The sequence below is a fragment of the Micropterus salmoides genome, unplaced genomic scaffold (assembly GCF_014851395.1).
Source record: "Micropterus salmoides isolate LMB-PRFRI ecotype aquatic unplaced genomic scaffold, ASM1485139v1 Ms_hic_scaffold_17, whole genome shotgun sequence".
Taxonomy (NCBI): Eukaryota; Metazoa; Chordata; class Actinopteri; order Centrarchiformes; family Centrarchidae; genus Micropterus; species Micropterus salmoides.
Genome location: NW_024040817.1, coordinates 17,694,399 through 17,714,065, shown reverse-complemented (window position 1 = coordinate 17,714,065; position 19,667 = coordinate 17,694,399). Strand labels below are relative to the sequence as shown.

At 42.4% G+C, this 19,667-nt stretch overlaps 1 protein-coding gene across 1 annotated transcript; it reads right to left on the bottom strand.

The window, feature by feature from the left end:
- Positions 1–1,670: 1,670 nt before the first annotated feature.
- On the bottom strand, positions 1,671–19,566 carry mylipa (myosin regulatory light chain interacting protein a). Its single transcript, XM_038723981.1, has 7 exons — positions 19,345–19,566; positions 17,871–18,061; positions 9,076–9,261; positions 7,081–7,278; positions 5,752–5,916; positions 4,383–4,806; positions 1,671–3,332 (listed from the first exon to the last, which is right to left on the bottom strand). Exons 1-7 carry the CDS (start codon positions 19,429–19,431, stop codon positions 3,141–3,143), a joined length of 1,443 nt encoding a protein of 480 aa, XP_038579909.1. The 5' UTR covers positions 19,432–19,566; the 3' UTR covers positions 1,671–3,140.
- Between the last annotated feature and the right edge of the window lie 101 nt (positions 19,567–19,667).

Genomic DNA, 19,667 nt, shown 5'->3' with positions numbered 1-19,667 from the left:
TCTCTTTCTATTTTTCTCTGACTTTCTCTCTCTACATGTCACCTCCCACTGCAAAATCCATATATTGTTGGAAATTTCTCAACAAGAGATTACTGCAGTAGTGTGTGGTATTAGATACATTTTGGATTAGCGTGACAAAAGAGAACATTCTCAGATTTTCACATTTCAAAGAGCTTAACATCTCTGCAGTCTTCCGATGTTTTTTATTCCACTGCTTTCTTTAGCAATAGATCCTAATACCATAAGCATGGTTTCTTGTTTGTGCCTCAACTACATGTCACTGGGTCACAGCAAAGTGTCAGTGCAGAAGCTGTGACATGACCAGCTTGGCATGCATCCATGTGCTTGCGTGAGAATTTGTGTCAGGAATGCAAAGATGTATCACTGTTCTGAGGTTGCTGCATGTTTGTTATTTTTCTTGATCGCATCTTAAGGTTTAAAAAGTTTAACTTCCCAGTCAGACTGCTACTCACAGTGTTGTTTGTTTCCATCCTGCAATGATACTGGAGTTCTGCATGGCTGACTGACAAGAAATCACAGCACTCTTCCTCATACATCTCTCCCACCCTGCTGTCATCGGTGTCCTTGGAGTTTGTTTAATGGCAGTGATGCCTGAGAGCAAAAAAAAAAAAATGAGAAAGGGACGAGAAACATTCTCAACCAGAGGGTCATGGAAAGACAGGAGTTCAGAGAGGGATGTTAGAGGTCAGACTAATCAATAGCTGCTGTACTCACTGTACTTATAATCACAGCCCAGTGGAGCTTGTCATTCCTCATCAACATAGAGAGCTTCATTGCCCCACTGACTGCGCAACTCTCAAATCCCTTTCCTATTCTGACAATGACAAAGGACGTGTTGGCCTTTAAGTGCTCAATACACCTGGGGTGCTGCAGAAGTGAGGACTAAAGTCATGGGAGGCATTTGCTCCACACAGAGCAGGACACAAGACAACCCTTTTTGGCCTTTCTTTTCTCACCATGTCTCACTGGAAACCTCTGGGGCCTGACCATTTCAAGACAGCAGGTCCCCTGATTTAACTCGATAACTCTGCAGAGTAAAACAAAAAACAGGCCTCATGAATGAGGTTAGCAAGAGTTCAATTTAAGGGAATTCCTGGTTTTACTATGTATCAGTAAATCTACTTCTTGGAACAGAGGCATGATATAAATCGAAAATTGTCCTGACAGAGATGACTACAACTGATTGTTGTTGCTAGGTTACCCCTCATAAATCACGGCATTAGAGGACATGATTTGAGACAAACAAACAGCGAGAAGTTTCTCCTTTTCTGATATGTGCTGTTTGGCAGGCAAAAGTATCAAGTGTTTAACAACAAAAAAAAAGAAGAAAAAAAAAAAAGAGATTTAGGGAAATAGTTTTTTTTCTTATCTCTTTAATCAGAGGACCACTCAAATTTACTTCCAGACCTTTGGGTGTTCCCAGCCTCCAGGTTGGAAACCAATGGCCTAGTGGCACCCACTGAAATAATTAGTGCACCTTTACAGCATACAGTCAATCCAACATACAGTGCAATCTCAGTGTTAATTCCTTAAGTCTGTTATATTTCTGGTTTTACTGGTGTCCTCTGGATGTTCTGAATTGTGTGCCACGTGTACGTAAGTGCTTTCAGATAACATACAAAACTGTAACACATTTCCCACAAATCCAGTTTGTTTTTTAAAAACAACTTTATTAATACTTTTGTTAAAAACAGAATATATAAAAATGGTTTAATTTTAAGAGTTATTTTACAGAGCATAGTGGCTTTTGCTTCAGAAAACAGAAACAAATCGCTACCTGTATAATGTGAAAAAGTAAAGAAATAATGTTTTCCTTTTCTAGTCTGTGGAAAGTTTATTATAAACACGGCGTTGCTGCTACATTAAGGCCAACCCTCTACAGACATGGAAAACTTCCTTGGTAAAGTGACAATGTCATTTGTTTTGTTTATTTAAAATATAGTCTTTGAAATTAAATAAAACTTAAATGAAAAGCTTTTCAAAAAGCAAGCAAGTATTGCACGGACATATCTCCTAGTACCCTTCAAAAATATCAAAAAGGAACTCACTAGTACAACCCAGAGAAGAAAATTACAGCTGAGGTTTTCAAAAGCAGCTGCTGCTGGACAAATTCCTATTTTTTAGCCTTGTGGTTAAGTGTCTAGTAGAAGAGCTTTTTGTGCTCTTAATGTCTAACTTCATTGGCATGGACATAAAAATGTTAAAGGTGCAGCAGACTATGAAACTGGGCTTGTTGCTGTGGACAAGCGGCGGTTAATCATAAAGACCCGTTTCGAGGTGAAGGAAATTGTGAGTGTGTCAGCAAGATACTGCATTTCATGTTGATGGGCAGAGTTGTGGTGGGCTAAAAGAACTTCCACAAGAGTAGTGCCATGGTGGTCTTTGTGCCTGGTGTGTCTAAAAAGTATGCAGTGCTATACCCTGCGCACTGCTGCTTAGCCTCTAAACTCCCACTAATTGTTTATCATTTTTTCCATGCCAAACATAAAAATAAAAAATAAAAAATGCGTTTCACTCCGTAACACCATAAAACTCAGTTATCAAATCAAAACAGATAAGCTTTAAAATGTCCGGGCAGCCAGTGGAAGACCATTATGTACAGTGTAAGGGCTTTTCTGAAACACAAGTTCATTATATGGTTAGGGTTCTGGGGCTAGGAGCTTGATATGGAGCAAAGAAAAACAACCAACAGACAATTCAAAGCATAATTCAAAAACAAAAGAATGTTTCTATTCTGGATCAGGTCAACTGATGCAATAATTTAAGGATGAATAAGAGCCCAATTTAAAAATCAGGTAGTGGCAGGGGATAATGGTGTTTAAAACATACATTTGAACAGAATGACACACAAACAATACCAAAAATACTAAGAACCGACCAGACAAACCAACAGTCCAAAAAGACAAGGGAAATAGTAAAAACACACACACACAAACACACACTAGCTGAGGGAGTGGTTTGAGTGTGTTGATCTTTGATTACGCTCAGGAGTTTCTATATGTTTGGTAATTCAAGGAGTCCAGGCAGGAAACATAGAAGGATGAGAAATGTTGCTTCTTTGTGAAACCTTAATCTGGCTGGTACAGCTTCAAAAGTGGAGAAAAAGCATGGAGTTGTCTTTATGTGTGATAGAGCTTGTGGTCGTACTCCGTGGCAGAGCAACTGTGAGAAGCCATTTCTCTGTGAATGGTTGCAGGGATGCCGCTGCGGTGTTGGTGGTTGTCGGTCAGCGTCAGGTTGAGCAGGCTGGTGCACGTGGGTAGGAAGATGTGCTGCACATGCTCCACCTCCGACCGACAGACAGGACACAACTGAGGGGAAAAAAGGAAAAGTGTTTTAAGCACAAAGTATTGTTGATTTATTAACAGTGAGCTTGTGTCTTGAGTGGAATCTTTCTCATTATGTGCTCATCAAGTAAGACCCCACACAACCACATAATATCTTAAAAGTCGCCACATCTCATTTTGTTAAGAAAAACACACACGAAAAGACCAGAGTGAGTGAAACTATACCAACTTAACAAATGCACCAGTCTTGTAATTTGTGACGGGTTAACGGACAAGTTGCTAGTAAACTGTGAACAAAGAGGCGTCAAAGCCAGCAAAAGAGAAAGTACAAGCTAAGAGAACATGCAACCACAATCAGACAGCATCATGAGTCACCTGCTCACACATAAAATGAGATGGGGAGAGTATTGCCTTGAAGGCAACCAATGTGTCAGCACTCAGGTCAACTGACCAATATCAGAGTCATAATCTGAAAACTTCACAATCATGCTGAAAGCAGTGGAACTTTCTTTCTCTCGTCATAAGTTTCTACTGACTCATTCACATGTCTGTTAGCTGGGTCACGTTCCTTAGTTGAGTTAATTGAAGTAAGATTTGCCTGGCTGCTATAATCCCTTTATAAGAGACACACACACACACACACACACAAAATCTGTTTCCACAAAGATGGGCAACATTTAGCTGATTAAGTGGGGGGACAATCAGGTCAGCAGAGTGTAAGCAAGGCTTTGGATGTTGTTTAAAGGACCATAAAAAAGGATGAGAAGTTGGAACTAAAGTATAATTAAAGAGCTTTTGGTATAGCTAGAAACTCAAAGTATGCTGATGTGCCTCGAATCAAGAAACAAACAAAACAAAGTAAAACTTAATCGGCTGGTCAAGCTTTTGCATTGTTGTCCAATTAACTTGTATTAAGTAATACTTCTAAGGAAGTGTTGACATCAGATTTGGCAGTATAGCAAATACCAATGGTAGCACTTCTGTATGTTTGACTTAAGAAAATGCCACTGTGGCTGATAAACTCATGAGTCTTCCGTAGAAAAGACATTTTCACAAATGAGTGAAGAGTCTCACCTGAAGCTGACTCGCGCAGTTCTGGCAGCACACCATATGTCCGCAGGGGCAGAACGCAGAATCTATCTCCTCCTCGCAGCATAGCATGCACAGCAGAGCCTCTCTGAGCTTCTGCAGCTGCTCCTGTAGGGCTCGGCTCTGCTGGCAGCTGCCACAGTCCAACCCTTCGTCCTGCTGCTCATCACTGCTCGGCGAGCGTGAAGGAGAGGAGCGCTCGCCGCTGCCAGAGCGGGACACCAGGTCCACGATGCCAGAGTTGTAGAGGGCGCGGCGGGCGTGGTCGTACACTTCTTTGGAGGTACGTCTGATGTCAAACACGTACTTCTTGCCCAGGTTGATGTTTTCATTGAGGAAAAGTGAAGCTAGGTGGCCTTTAAAGTCTCTGCTGTACTGCATCATCACTGCATTAGTAACTGTGTCACACCTAGAAATGAAAATAAGATGAGACATGATTACTAATATCCCCCCAGCACTGCCTACTCTGATACCACATCCACCACTGTGAGATAAACACCATAACACTACAACGTTTCTGAGCAAGCAGGATGAAGACATGCCTGCAAAAACATCTGTAGACTCTCAGCTAAAAACCCATCCCTGAAACAAAAGGACAGGGCTGTCTTTTGTACGTTTGTACTGTTGTGACTGACAACAATTTCATAGCTCAGCCATTTGAATAGTTACCACACACACAAAAAAATAAATTCCATCTCTGCTCAGTGAAGATTGTCCTGTGCGGTCTAGGTTTCTATACACACCCATTCGGGTCAAGGACATGTTTTACATGTCTGTGTCTCCCACTTTGAGGGCATTTATACCATTAAAAAAAACAAACAAACAAAAAAACACAGGGTTAAAAAGGGAACAGGAGCAAACTTAGTCGATGTGTACAAATGTGGGAGAGTGCATCGCATGCCAAATAGAGCAGAACAAGTCTTTACAGAGCACATTGTAGGTCAGGCTTTCCCCCTCACCTCTCTCATAATCTGCTAGTCTTTAGTTAAGGATGGTGAACGATAAACTGCTCTATATCATCAAAACATGCTATAGTGATTAGCAACATTGTTTTAAAACAGGTCAGATGATTTGTGACTTGCAGGAAAGACTGTTGACAGAAAGTTTCCATATAGAAACAGAGTAATGCAGCAGAGCTTAAAATTTATTTGAATCAATATCTTGGCTCAGCACATGAGGTGAGCTACAGTCTATAGTAGAGTCTAACTTGCCTCTAATAATTAAAGGCAGTACTGACTTTGTGGACCAAGTTATGAAACGGACTGAATCTACTTCTATTAAAACCCGACTGCACAGATATGTAGTTTCCGAGTGTATGTGCGAGTCATTGATGTGGACTGTCTTTAGCTCTCACCTGTAGAAGGCGTGGGTCTCTGTAATGGCCCGGTACAGGCCACTGGCTGCCCGGTTACTGATCAGCTTGAACATAAGCACCACGCTGTCACTTGTGTCCTTGGTAACTGTCAGGTATACACTTTTCCCCGACTGAGTGGCAATCTGGATGACTGGATAGCTTACTCTAAGATGAGACAAAAAGCGAAGAAACAGTTACATATTGAATATTGGTCAAGGCAGATATGTAAAGTACCACTGGTGGATTAAAAGTGCTCTCTTGAATTCCACTTTCGTAAATAACACAAGACAATATGCCTGCTATGGTGATCCAGTGTGCTAGAAAATGTGATACAGTGCCCAAACGGCCGCCCTTCAATAAAAAAACCCCTGTAATGTAGTGCCCTCTACTAGGGTGCCCCTTTGTGTGAGGAAAGACTGTAAAGTGCCCTCCAAGGTGCCTTTGGGCCCGTGTCCACCAGCTGAGGGTACATTTTGGAGGCGCAGTGTTTTTTTCCGAGACGCTGTGGTTGCTATGATACATAATTTCCATGGAGGCGATGTGTTGCAAGTAGGGTAGCCTACTTAATTTTACTGAATGTAAAAATGTCCGTGGGTTCATGAGATTTTGCGGGCGAGGAAACACCTCGGTGAGTAGGCACATCGTTTCATTCAAGATCGGATGTGCTCGGTGTTTGTCCCGCCCATCCTGCACTGTGACTGGACGGCTGGGTAAAAAGTGACAGTGACGAGCGCAGCGTTTTTCCCCCAAAGTTGAACATTTTTCAACTCTCGGCGACTGAAAAAAAAAAAAACGCTTGAAAAAATGAGGCGCTCCCATTACAATGAATTGAAAAAGAAAAAAAAAAGACGCTGGCGTCAGAAAAAAAAAACACTTTGGTGGACACAGGCCCTACATGGGCGAACAATGTGAGGGGAAGTGCCCCCTAGGATGTCCCAACGTTCGAGAAAATGCAAAACAGTGTTACAATGGGCACACTTTCAATGAACAAATTGTCATGCAGTGCCCTCTAGGGTGCCCCTTTCTGCAAAAAAAAAAAAAAAAACATGAAGGGCCCTCTGCATGGACAGATTACTGCATGTGCCCAGGGCACATCGTTTCCGGGGGCGCTTGAGAATACTGATTGTCTATGCTAGCTTTTGTGGCTGCTTGAATAGCATGAACGCACATCGTTCAATTTCTGTGCCTTGTAGCCCCACCACATGAAGCTGGTGCCCCGTTTGTTTTTTTTTTCGCCTCTGCCCCTCAGACAGTCTGAGTCTGCCCCTGTAAGGTACCACCAATATAAGAATATAAACAGCTATTTGCAGATGTGTAGGCGGAGCATACCTGTTGACTAAGCTGAAGTCCTCCTTGCAAATGGCAATCCCTTCAGGGCCGACTCCTATCGCCAACCGTTGGCCATTTGCATCGCGAACCCAGTGCCACTCCACACCGTAATGTTCCAGAGAGGAGACCAGCTGCAGAGCCTGATACTCCACTGAGGCCTGACTCAAACCTTCCAGGGCCTTGTGTCTGGATATGATACTGCAGAAGGGGTAAGTTTAGGAGAGAGGAGGGAACAAAAGACAACCATTTAAGTTTATTTTGCTGGAAAGCAAGGTTGGAAATGACATTTTCTGACACAAGCCTTATCATACAGATAATATTATATTAAGGAACACCCACTGTGACTGGTGTACTACACAAGCAGGATAAGTATCACTATAGTGTGTTTTAGCTGTCAAAGACCCTCCGGCAGTAAGCTCTGATGTTTTGTTCTGACAACTATACTTATGAGATCAATGCTTAGACAGCATAGCTGAATGCTTCTTTTAGCCTGTGAAAGCAAACTGTACAGACTGTGGTTAAAAACAAACAAACAAAAAAAAAGCCTGATGGCCAGGGGTGGGAGTAACAAATTATATTTACTCTCATCACTCTAACAAAGTTGTTTTTTGTGTAATTGTATTTGGCCATTTTTTTAAATCTGTAATTTTACATGTGCTTTGTATGTCTTACTTGTATTTCACATTGTACCATGCTACATTTTAAGTCGTATCTGCTCGAGAATTGAAAAACAAAAAAGTCACATGAAAAATTATTTCGTTTATCACGACTTAAAGGAAAAGAGTCAAATGAGCAGCTGCAGCAGAGAAGTAGCATTCTGCATTTGGCAACATTTGTGGGCTGTAGCTGATGTGGAATTTAAATTGTTTATGCATCTCAGTTGTCTGCCTTGGATCCTTCTGCCTGGTGCTTTATTTAAAAGTAGCAGGTTATTTAAGTAGCTTAATAATGCTTTTTGTACATCTATATAAAATTAATTTATTGTTGGTTTAGACATAAGGGGTCTGTCATGCAGTTCCCACCCAAGAGAGGCAATGTGATGTCCTTCTGTACATGTTAATGCACTTTATTTTGTAGTCAAAATTGCTTGATAATGTACAATTCAAGAGCATGTGAGAAACAGTGCCATGTACACAACAAATGTTAGTAGGCACTCTAAAGGCTCCAATTACAAAATGGACACTGCAGTAATTACTGGATACATTCCCAACAGTTGCAGGTGGGGCAGGCATTGCTGTGGATAGTGTGGTCTGTTGTGTTGTTTATACAGTGGGATCCTTGTTCTTGCGAGAGTGAAACTTTGTCAACAAACATTCAAGATGTACTGTCAGTGCAAACACATGCTACATGATCTGTCAGCTGCTCTGTGTGATCTGTTTGGCTGTTCTGTGTGTGTTAGCTGTCTAAGAGCCTACGTGCACGCTGTGTGTGATGTGCTCTTATCTGAAGTCTTTCACCTCAGATAGATAAAGTTACTTTGGCTGAAAATAAAGACAGTGATTTATAAAAATGCTGCAAAATAGAAAAGACGGCACTATCAGTTCTACTCAGTGTGGTTTGGTACTTTTTGCTTAAGATAGCATTTTGATTTATTACAGTTCATTTCATTTTAACACCCGTGGCTCATTGCCAAGACCCATTATTTATTTATTATTATTTTTCATCATGTCTTTATGCGGTGGACTCCTACCTCCCTTACAGATAGTGAGGGGACGGAGCTTCAGGAGAGCTGACAGAAGAAAGGTCAACAGCTTTCAATGATTGGCCATAGCTTGTTCACTTGTATGTATTAGGCTACTAAAATGTCATTTAAAAACTATTTTTTATTACAGTTAAATGTAGAGAGAAAACAATTCTGGGCCTGTACAGAATAAAACCTATTTTGTGCATGCTATGTATTCATAATTAAACAGTCTCTTCTCAGACAATCAAGAACATTTCAATTTCCTGCTCCTCTTGAAACCTATGTTGGGCTGATAAAAAGTAGTGCTGTACCTGTTGATAGTGGCAGTGGTGGGCTCCTCTCCACACAGCTCTGAGTACCAGTACTTGGCTGTGTTTTGGTTGTAGTCACCAAACTCGGCCTGTGCCAGGAGTGCACTCAGCTCCTCTGCTTGTTCTGAGCCCATGCGTAGGTGACCGTTATGGAGGTCCTCTTTCACGTGCATGAAGAAGACGTGTCTGGAGGAAGAAAACAGAACAGTGGTCAAATGGGAAATCTTTCAATTGCCAATGTGATGTCGCAATCAAGGGTCTGTCTTTATGTCTGCCATTGGGAGCATTATCACAAACTGTTCCCACTTTCGTTGTTCAACTGACTTTCAGGTGTTATCATTGAGGAGTCAGGACATCACACACACACACACACACACACACACACACACACACACACACACACGTCAGAGCAGGTGGTCATTGTAGGGCTTGAATTTCACCACAGACAGCAGATGTTTGTGGAAAAAGCAACTGTGCCATTTGTTTACGAGTTACTATGACTCACTTTCTCTTTTTCAATTGCTTCCTCAAAACACACTATTAGAACTTCCTTTAAGTGTAAATTCACTAGAGGCTCTAAATGTGGAAGTACAGAGAGGGGAAAAAGTTGCAGAATTGAATGTTGTTTTGTCCTGTAGAGGAAGTACTTTTACTTGGTGACTCAGTGGGCAGCTGTGCTGTACTGTACTGTATCTGCTGGGCCAGTGTGTGGTCACCACATTGTGTAGTTAAGCAATAAATCTGAATGGTGAATACAAAAACAGGATTCAAAATGAGTTACAATGGCCTGCATACTGTCTGCGTCTCTTGCTCTGTGGCTTGATGTCAAAAATGTGTTTAAATAACACCACACAATATGGGCAATATGCCCATTTAAAGGGCAAAAGGGAAAGTTAACACTAATCTTGTTTTGCCAGACAGGGGAATTCTTGTTCGAAATGAGGTGGGTTTATAAAGTGGCAGTCCTGAAAAAAGTTCTAAGATTAACAGTGGTCAAAAACAACAATTGTTATTGTTAGGGCTGAACCATTAGATGAGAACACACAGTTCTGGTGTGGCCAAGGAAAACAGCTATATTCTCCCAACATGAGCCATGGCAGGTCCTTTCCATTGTTTTTACCAGAAGATGTGAGGAATTCTTTCCTTCTAGCAGCAGGAGACGAGACGTTAAGAAGGAGCAACACCCTGAGTAACTCAATCCTTCAATCATGAAGAAAGTTGAACTGAAGTAACTTAAACAGATCCCTCCTTGAGCTTACCAAAAGGCACAGTAACCTTGAGAAGATTGCATGGGCACCAACATACTTTCAGTCACCTGCTTCTGTAACCACTGGCCAGTTGAAAGCTGTCCAACTGGTTTATGTTGTTGATTAGCTGGGATCCTGTTAGTGTTGCCTGGTGCCTTGAGCTCTTTCATTTGTGATGTCTTGCCTTTGCCATCTGTCATTTTTCCTCCCCATGTATCCATCCACATTAAACAAAATTCACATCCCATTTCTCACTTGACACTACCAGAAATGAAAGCATGACTTTGGCCTCCTGTGCCTATGTCTGTCTGAATATTTTGGCTGTGGTATGTGATAGAGTAAAAGCATACTGCGCCTGAAATTGCTTGTTATTTCTGCAAAAAAACAAAACAAAATCTCCCTTGGGCTAGGGTTCTCTTTGAAGCACGATGCAAAGAGAGACATTTTTCACTTGTACAAATCAGGTCACACTATGACTTGAGGATATTTGAGAGGGTTTAGAGGGGCACTGAGTGGAGGGGGAAGGTAGCGCTCATCATCCCTTTATTAAGTTTAAATAAACCCATTGCGTTTTGTTTATTAGATGATACATCCGGCTGAGGTTTCTCGTGGGACCAACAGATGACACTGTAATGAGCTGGAGTGACGTTTCCTCTATCATCTTATGGGACTAAAAACCAGACTCTTGAGGGAGCAGCGCACAAATGGCGGAAAAGAATATGCGCACTTGTGTCCTGCTAACCGCTTCAGTATGCAGCAACACAGACACACCTCGTCCGACGCACATTCACGGTGCTTCCGAGGAGTAACAACAGTAGCGAAAGCAGCTGTGAGGCACACAAACAAAGCCAGCCACCCCTGATAAAGCCAGACCACAACAACGAATCCCCATAGATGACTAGCCTCAGGCATAACAAACAGTGCTTTGATATGGTGTTAAACATCCCATTCCCTCCAACGCATACACACACAAACACTGCACTCTATTGTGTCAGGCACAGCAGGCATCATGTGATGGAGCGCTGGTAGTTAGCTACCTGCCTGACGCAAACAATAGGGCTGATTTGACTGGGAGTTTACTACAGTGTGCCGACAAAGGTTTACTATAGGGCAGGCCGCGGAGGTTACTATAGTTCAGGCGGGGATTGGCAAGAGGTTAATAGCGGTCACCGTGCCAGTGAGCAAGACATTTAATATTTATAAAGCTTCCTTCAGCACATGTCTGAGCCGGTTAGTCTGGTGTTGTGACACCCACAGTATGACTCCACATTGTTACTTATTCTGCGTTCAACCTCAGCATTGTTTCGCTTAACCAACCATATGTGACAATGTGGACTATGGTATGTATCTTTTGGCGACTGGGCTGCTGAGTAAGGAATCTGACTCAAGCATTTCCCGGTGCTGTGATCCCCATGTGTAAACAGGTGAACGTAATTTGCTGAGCTCAGGTCAAAATTCCAATTATCATTTGGAAGAAAACACCTATAAAAACAATAAATAAAGTTGTATTACTATCATCATCAGTCACAAACAGGCTGTGCAACAGAGGTAACTACAGTTCACCAATGCAGTTTCTGCTCGACTTCCCTGAGGCATCAAATATGCAATCTGCCAAATACCACAGAAACAACTAAAATCGCCGACACACAGCGGCTTCACACGCAGGTAGCAATTTCTCTCATGGAGGCCACTGTGAAGCTATACTGCTTATCTGCTGCTCTAAACACCAGCTTTGCACAGAAATGAGAATGCACTACATAACTCTTGTTATGATAACAAGGGCAGATGTTTTGTACAGAATGCCCTAAATATAGGCTGGTTATTGTATAAACTATTTGAGAAAACAACAACAAGTATCTATATTTCCATGGCCTCTCCATTAAGTAGCTTCTCAGCAGGATCAATCTGTTCGAGAGGCGTAGTGCTGCTTCAGCACCTGTCAATGTCCATCCTAAACTAAGTTCAGAGCATGGGAGAGACTATAACCCATAATTCATCTCCCAACATGGTGTTCGAGGCTGACTGGTTGAGATGGACTTTAAAAGCCTTCTGTGTTTGCCTTTTTTGAAAAGGTTTCCTGAGTGGGCACACCATCTGAGACCTACTGATGTGAAGTGACTGCATGTGTCTGGACACGCGCACAAACAAAAGATGTTATTCCATTACAAGTACAAAACCCTCAATCAGGTTTACACAGGGCTGTAACCAAGGTGACAAGACAAGAGACAACAGAACGGATAAATGCATTCTCAACTAAACGGGCATCCGAGCAGATGACAGGGAGTTTAAGTTGCTGTGCCTCCCTTGAGAGTGACTTGGCTAGAACCACGGGACTAGAATCTGTGTCTTACTGGGATGCCAGGCTGCATCGGACTCACATGAGAAGACACTGTATCAGTAGTTAGACCTCGCCTCTGTACGCTTCAGTTTGATAAACCATGTCAAGGACCAACACACTTTACTATACAGAGACATCTGCGCGCACACACACACACACACACACACACGTTATCGCAGAGTTGTCCGTGAAGCGCTGCAGCCATCATTGCAGCATTGCCTTGTTCTTTAGACTCACTAACCCACAAGACACAGACTGAATGCCAGGAAGTCTGTGCTGGGACCAAAATTTCCTGGCCAAATTTTACTTTATATCCCTCACCGTTGTTTTGTCCTTCATAGAGAAAACCCATAATCACTGTCTTAAGACACGTACTAATTTACAGTTATAATACCCCTGAGAATGCTAACAGCATAGGAGAAAATGAATGCTACTCAAAATAGGGGTGTGGGAGAAGGGGAGGTGCTGCAGGAACGTTTGAATACTTGATTGCCTGACTGGAATAATTCAATTAAAGCAGCCTGAACCCTGAGAAATAATATTTGAAATTAGGTCACTGGCTACAGAGCTGAGCTATGGGGATGAGGATGACATAATTAACGTTTTTCAGCTGATATCTTCTGCCCAGTATTGGAGTCGTGTATGTAAAACATTATAAAATCCAAAAATACAATGTTTGTGCATTTTAAGAAACTCAATGTTGAACCATTTGGAACTTTTATAAGAGGACTTTTGAACTATTTACAAGTTTTTATATGTACTCTGGTGCCAGAGAGAAGAAATCGGACGCTCATTACCAAGTCAACTAACCTCTCCAGTCTGCTCCGCACATCTATAAAACCATTGTCTCATTTTAGTGTTTTCTGCCCCAATCCCAGTGTCTGTTCACCAGTATGCAGAATGTCAGCCGCGTCACCACACAGAAGAACAAAGAGTCCCAGCAAACTGAAACCTAACACCTCTGCCTAGAGACTGCATCGCATCTAGCCAATCACCAGTAGAGTTCCTCTCATCGGTTGGTGCTCTCAACCATGCGGTTTGTAAGCTAGTCAAATAACACACTGCCTGGAGCTGTGTGCTGCGGGGTCACCAGCAGTCAATGAACTTTAGTAAACTCTGCTCAACATCATCTCCCAAGGTATGAGATGAATGGAAAGTCAAACACTTAAACGCTTATTGAAGCGTTCATTTACAAGGAAGCTGCAACACAGTTATTTCAAGCACTAAATGTAAACACATACGCTTTGCTCCATGCAGAGTTGAATTGAAAGCTACACACCAATAAAACAATGAAGCTGTTTGTATGCTAAAAGCCTTGGGTTACAAGGCTGGCGCTCTGTACTAGATGGTAAAACAGTGATTAAAGCCCAGCATCAATCCTAAATTCAGGCGCCAAACAAATATAACCATTCTGTCGTTCTTGGGAAAGGAGCTAATGTTATGACTTCAAACAAGACAAACAAGGGCGAGGTTACTTGAGTGCACAACAAACGGAGGAGGAAATAAGCTCACAGGGAGAGTATAAGCAACTTATCACTGATGGTGGAGCATGCTGATAAAAAAATAAAAAAATAAAACTTGGTGGTATTTTTGGAGACCCACAGGCATCTTGTGTGATCTTTGGCTTGACCGTCTCCGCAGCCTGCCACAGTGAGCAAGAAATGATAACTTGTGCGGGACCTGAATAAATTACCACAAAAATTGTTTGTGCAGAACATTCAGTTAGAGGCAATGCAGGAATTTTGTCTGAGAGATATTTGCTCTTGTCTCAGATTTAATGGTGAATTAATGTAAGATAAAACTGCCATTTAATTTATTTATACAAAGCTGTAGCTTGCAGAATATAAAGTGTAGTGGAGTTAAACCTTTTCGTCAAGCACTGCGTTTACGCTCAGGCACACAAAATTGTGGGAATGTTTCTCAATGATTATTAATGTAAATGTTGTACATCCATGCAAAGTCCTTTCCTAGTTGATACAGTCTACAAATGCAATGCAAAATATATTGAGGTGTAATTATTAAAGACATAATGCCTCCTCCTTAGTTAAAACTCATTTGGTTTGGATTTACTAGAGTTAAAAAGGTAAGCCCAACACCAGCGAGGTTAATGATCAGGACCTCTGTTAAAGCCTGCGCTAATAGCTGTGCCCTTTCAGGATATCCAATGTTTGCCTGATCAGAATGTTAAATACGAGGGTTAATGAAGGGGAAACATTCGCATATTTAAACCAGAAACACCCCCTAGCAAGTGGTGCTTAATGATGCAGATAACACAGGTTGTTGTTGAGGCCCTTGGGTCAGCGTCCCTAAAAACGAGCTGTATGTGACATTCACTGCCACTAAATGTCGCACTACAGCACCAGCATCTCAGACCAAAACAAATTAGCTCTAACGCCCACCAGACACCATTTACAATAACAGTAGTTTTACCTTGCAGATCACTGTAAAACACAGTTCATTTTAACTGGACAGAAACAAAATTAAACTCACCAATGACACAGCTGCAAAACGGGCTGCAATGGCTGCTGGGGACAAATGCGCTACTAAAGTGCTTGTTTTTGCCACCGACAGCCTCAGATTGTTACTCTAAGTATCTGACAACATTATGGAAAGGATCCCTACAGAGAAACTAGATTTATAAAAAAATAAATATAAAAAAAAAGTCTGGGAGAGATGGGGCAAATGGAGGATTTCAATGTAATGATCAACGAAAGAAAACAGGTTAAGAAGAAGTCTCAGAAGTTGACTCTGGATAGTACATTTTCCAGCATGAGAGAAAAATTAATTAACGCAAAGTACCCAGATAGTCAGCAACATGTGAGCATGAACACAGTGACCTGCTAGGCTTTACGTGGCAGTGCACACAGCAGCTTATATAAGCAGCTCTGTGCGTGCTCAATCCAGCGCAGGTTACGTAATAAGGCCTATAAGAAGGGCGTAGAAAAAGAGGCCCACCCCTCAGTTCAGCAGTGAGATACGGTTACGATACAGGCCCTTTTGCTTTGTCCATATGCTGCTGAGAATATTTACTCCAGCTCACATACACTGGCTATGAAGCTACTGAAACCTGCTGTGTGGTTATAAAGTGCCATGTGGCTAATGTTCACTGTCTAACATCGTTTGACTGTTTTGACAGTAAATACAGCAAACTGTATGCCATACATTGTCTGTAGCCATGGGAGTAACAAAAATGTGCAACAGAGGAAAGTCTGTTTGCCATGACAAGGAATGCTGCATGCCTGCACTCAGTTGTGTGGAGATAACTGTGGTAGCTTAAGTAGGTCAAAGTTCAAAGCACAAAAAATATGTTACATGGGGCCCCACCTGGTCCTCAAATCACTAATTCACTATGTATGAACATATTATCCAATTCAAGTTAGAATTTTTTCAATACAAGTAAAAAAACAAAACAGAAAAACAATACATTTAATATAGTTGATGAGTGACAGTAATTAACAGAAATCACACATATACTGACATGGCCCTTGGAAATGAAGTGTAGCAGTTTCCCCAGAGCTGTGTAGGTCCCCAAAATGACAACACCTTGGCCTTAACTCTAAAACTGATGCCAGTGTTTGCAAATTATATCAAATTTGAGCAGATGGATGGCATGAAGGTGCCGCCAAAATATAACACACAACGTGACAGCATGTTGATGTGCGCCGTGTGTGAGTATTTATTAGCAGCAATCCCACGTCCCCTTGCCTGCCATCTCACATCTTTATCTCACCTTTTTTCACAACCACATGACCCCCACCCGACGGCAGCCATCTGTTGATAACCCCTGCTAATCTAGTGGAGGTCATAGCGCTGGCAGCCAAGAGTCCGCCGTGCTCATGCTCTCTCCCCCGACCCTCCACACTACCTTTCACTTTCTTCTTCAAAAAGGTTGCCAAATATGGGACAGAGTTTAGGAAGCAAGAAGAGAGCAAAGTTGATATCTTTATATTTGATGCAGCAGGGCGGGAGGGAAGGAGTGAGAAACAGCTGAACGCGGGGCAGTGAGTGAACTGGAAAGAAACTGAGAGCTTACTGGAATGCCAGACAAATCCTGGCCAAGGCAGATACATGACAGTTTAATGAACAGCTCTAGTGGCATGCTGTGTGTGCGCGCAAGTGAGAGGGCAAGAGCAGCGTGGTGGAGCTTAAAACGACACCAAACAAATGTCCCCTCAAGCCTGCCCTCCCTTCCAACCCTGCAGTATCAGACACTCACGGCAGCGCCTGGGGTGAATAGAACATCCACGGTATCAAACTTGATACAGTGTGTAAAATGTCTTTTGGACAGGATTCTGGGGGCTGCCAATGCACAAGCTATTTATAACTTGAAATGAAAATGTGGCTGGATAATACTGAGTCAGGAGGATCTAGACTTGTCCAGGCTTGTTACTTTGTTCTGCCTGGTGTTTCTTCTTTAAACTAATCTGGCAGAGAGGAGAGATTGTAGGGGGAGATATGACTCCAATACGTTATATGCTGTAGCAAGTTGTTTGCTGGCTTTGTGTTTCTTAGATGAAAACATCCCATTTCAGGCACAGGTGATTAAAAATCTTACGTTTATATTAAATGTATATCCTGCTTCTTTCAAAAACTACTGCAAATATCACTATGAAACCCAGCTGCAGTGCTGACACGAAATAATGGTTTATTTCTGTGGAAACAAAAGTTATGAGGAAAACACCCTACACTGGCATGTCGCAGAGTTTCCAAACAGCATCTGCAGAAATGTCAAATGGAGAGCTGTGCTTTTGTTCAGACAAAAATGGCCACAAACAATTGAAACAAAAAAAGTTATTTTGAGTTGAATGGGGGCAGTGACAGAGGTCCTGGCTGTCACACAGAGGGTCCCTAGGGGCAGGCACAGAGCTGCAGGATCACATTTCCTGCTTAGTGCGCCACCAAAAATGACCTATAGTAACCCCGGAAGAGCTCACAGAAGAGGTTATTACAGGGCGTTTCACTGTACTGCAAGGAAAGTGATCACATTGCGCTCTGGGAACTTACAAACAATAGTTTTGTTTTTTCCAGCAGGTGCTCCTCATTGCAATCATAAAGAAATCAAAGTATATTTTAATGACAAACCCAAAGACGGTGACATGCTAATTTGCATGAAGTATGTGACAAAGGTTTCGGTTATCATATCTGTTCATATGCCCAAAAAGTTTCATGTGGCAGATTTGTCTATGCAGCACGCGAGCTGGTAAACATACCTCGTCTGTTCCTGCAGAATGAGATGGGGCTCCACAAAGAACTTGACCCGCAGCCTCAATCGACAGGGCGTCACATTATCCATCTGCTGGCAGATGCGGTTCCTCAGATTTAGCCACAGGTTCTCTCCTTTGCTGCCGGTGAACTGCAGCCCAAAGTAGTCCACTTCAATTATGCCCAACTTTCTGCAAACCTGGGATGAGATGAAAGAAATGGGTCACAAATGTGGATTGTGGACAAGGAAATTCAAAGAGGAGCCTAAAACCAACTGTGTGGGAAAGAGTGTGGAATCATTTGGACAGAGGAAGATTTAGTTTCTTTAAAAGCTGGCAGTGTCTTTTCACAGCACGATGGACATATAGCATGTTGAGCTTTGTGTTGTGCCAGCAGGCTAAAATGTCATTGAATAGGACAATCCATATTGGATTTTCCCAGTGGAGGGTGGCAAAAATCAACAGAATTCCCCAACAGGAATCAAAGTTTCACAAGGCCTGCAGGAGGCTAAGCAAAGAAGAGTGCTTTTATCACTTTGTTCATTAGGGTTTCAGCTACCACGGTGCTACTCTCACACAGATAAAACCCATCAATATTCTACAGGTCGGGATAGGGTGGAAGCAAACTTGGAGGCTCTCCCGGGATAAAGGAGGCTCATGAAACCCACAATCCCACGCCCCTTGAGCGTCGGCGACGGCCATGGGGTATTACATAATTGCTGGTGTACGTCTGCACGGACCCCGGGGGCTGAGATAAAACTCATTCATACACCACGCAAATTGGGATTGTGCCATGCTTATGAAGTTGATTTACATTTTATTAGCGGAAAAATCTACTTGAGGGTTCTGATGAAAGGAAAAGTTTGCATGCTTCCTGTCCCCATGGGAGGCAACCTTAACAACTTAAAGTTTCGGTTTGAGCGGAGTGAGAAAGCCAAGTGCATGCAAAGGCAGAAGAATGAACTCTAGTAACCTCGACAAAGCCATCTGCCTCCGACTAATCCAGGTAGAGGCGACAGCCAGTTTAAGCCCATGGTGTCGAAACTTTCCTCTTGTAGATTAAGTCATACGTTTCAACTATAAATCGACATTTTAAAGGTTTTATTGTTACGTGTAACGTTTTTTTGCACGTTGCGCGCAGCAGAACATTTTGTTTCAGCCGCCCTTACGTGCAGCAACTGAGAAAAGACGTTTCCATAGTTTTGTTGTTGTTGTTTACAAATTAAGTTTACAGTGGATATAATGTCAAGCAGCGTATACAGTTTACTGAAGTAGGCTACGCATCGTCGTGCAGAGATCATCTTATTTACAAGAATATTTAAGTCACACATAGGATAAGCGACGAGTCGATCAAGCTTAAGTTCAGGGAAAGGGGACGTTTGAAGTTTCGCAAGAAAACACTGCCGCCCTGCCTGAAAATGACACTGTGTTTTAAAATGGTATCATAATAAGAAAACGTGATGTGTATTCCACACCAGCCTACCTTATTCAGACAGTCTTCACCGTTCGCCTTCCCGTCAACTTCCACTTCCATCACCACCGAATCCGGGCGAGTAACGTGGCAGAGCATTTTGGCTGTGTACTCTCTAAATCTTTGGCGTGCCACGCTTTAAAATAATAAAAACACTTCTCGAGCCCTCTTGAAACCCCACTACATCAAGCCTTCGTCACTTTCTCAGCCCTTCCACTTCGTGTGGCGGATTGAGACACCAGCTGTAGGGCTATATCAATGAAAAGCCACGCACAGCGCCGCCTACTTCCAGCTGTCCAATGACCGCCAGCTTGACACAATCGCTGCGAAATCTT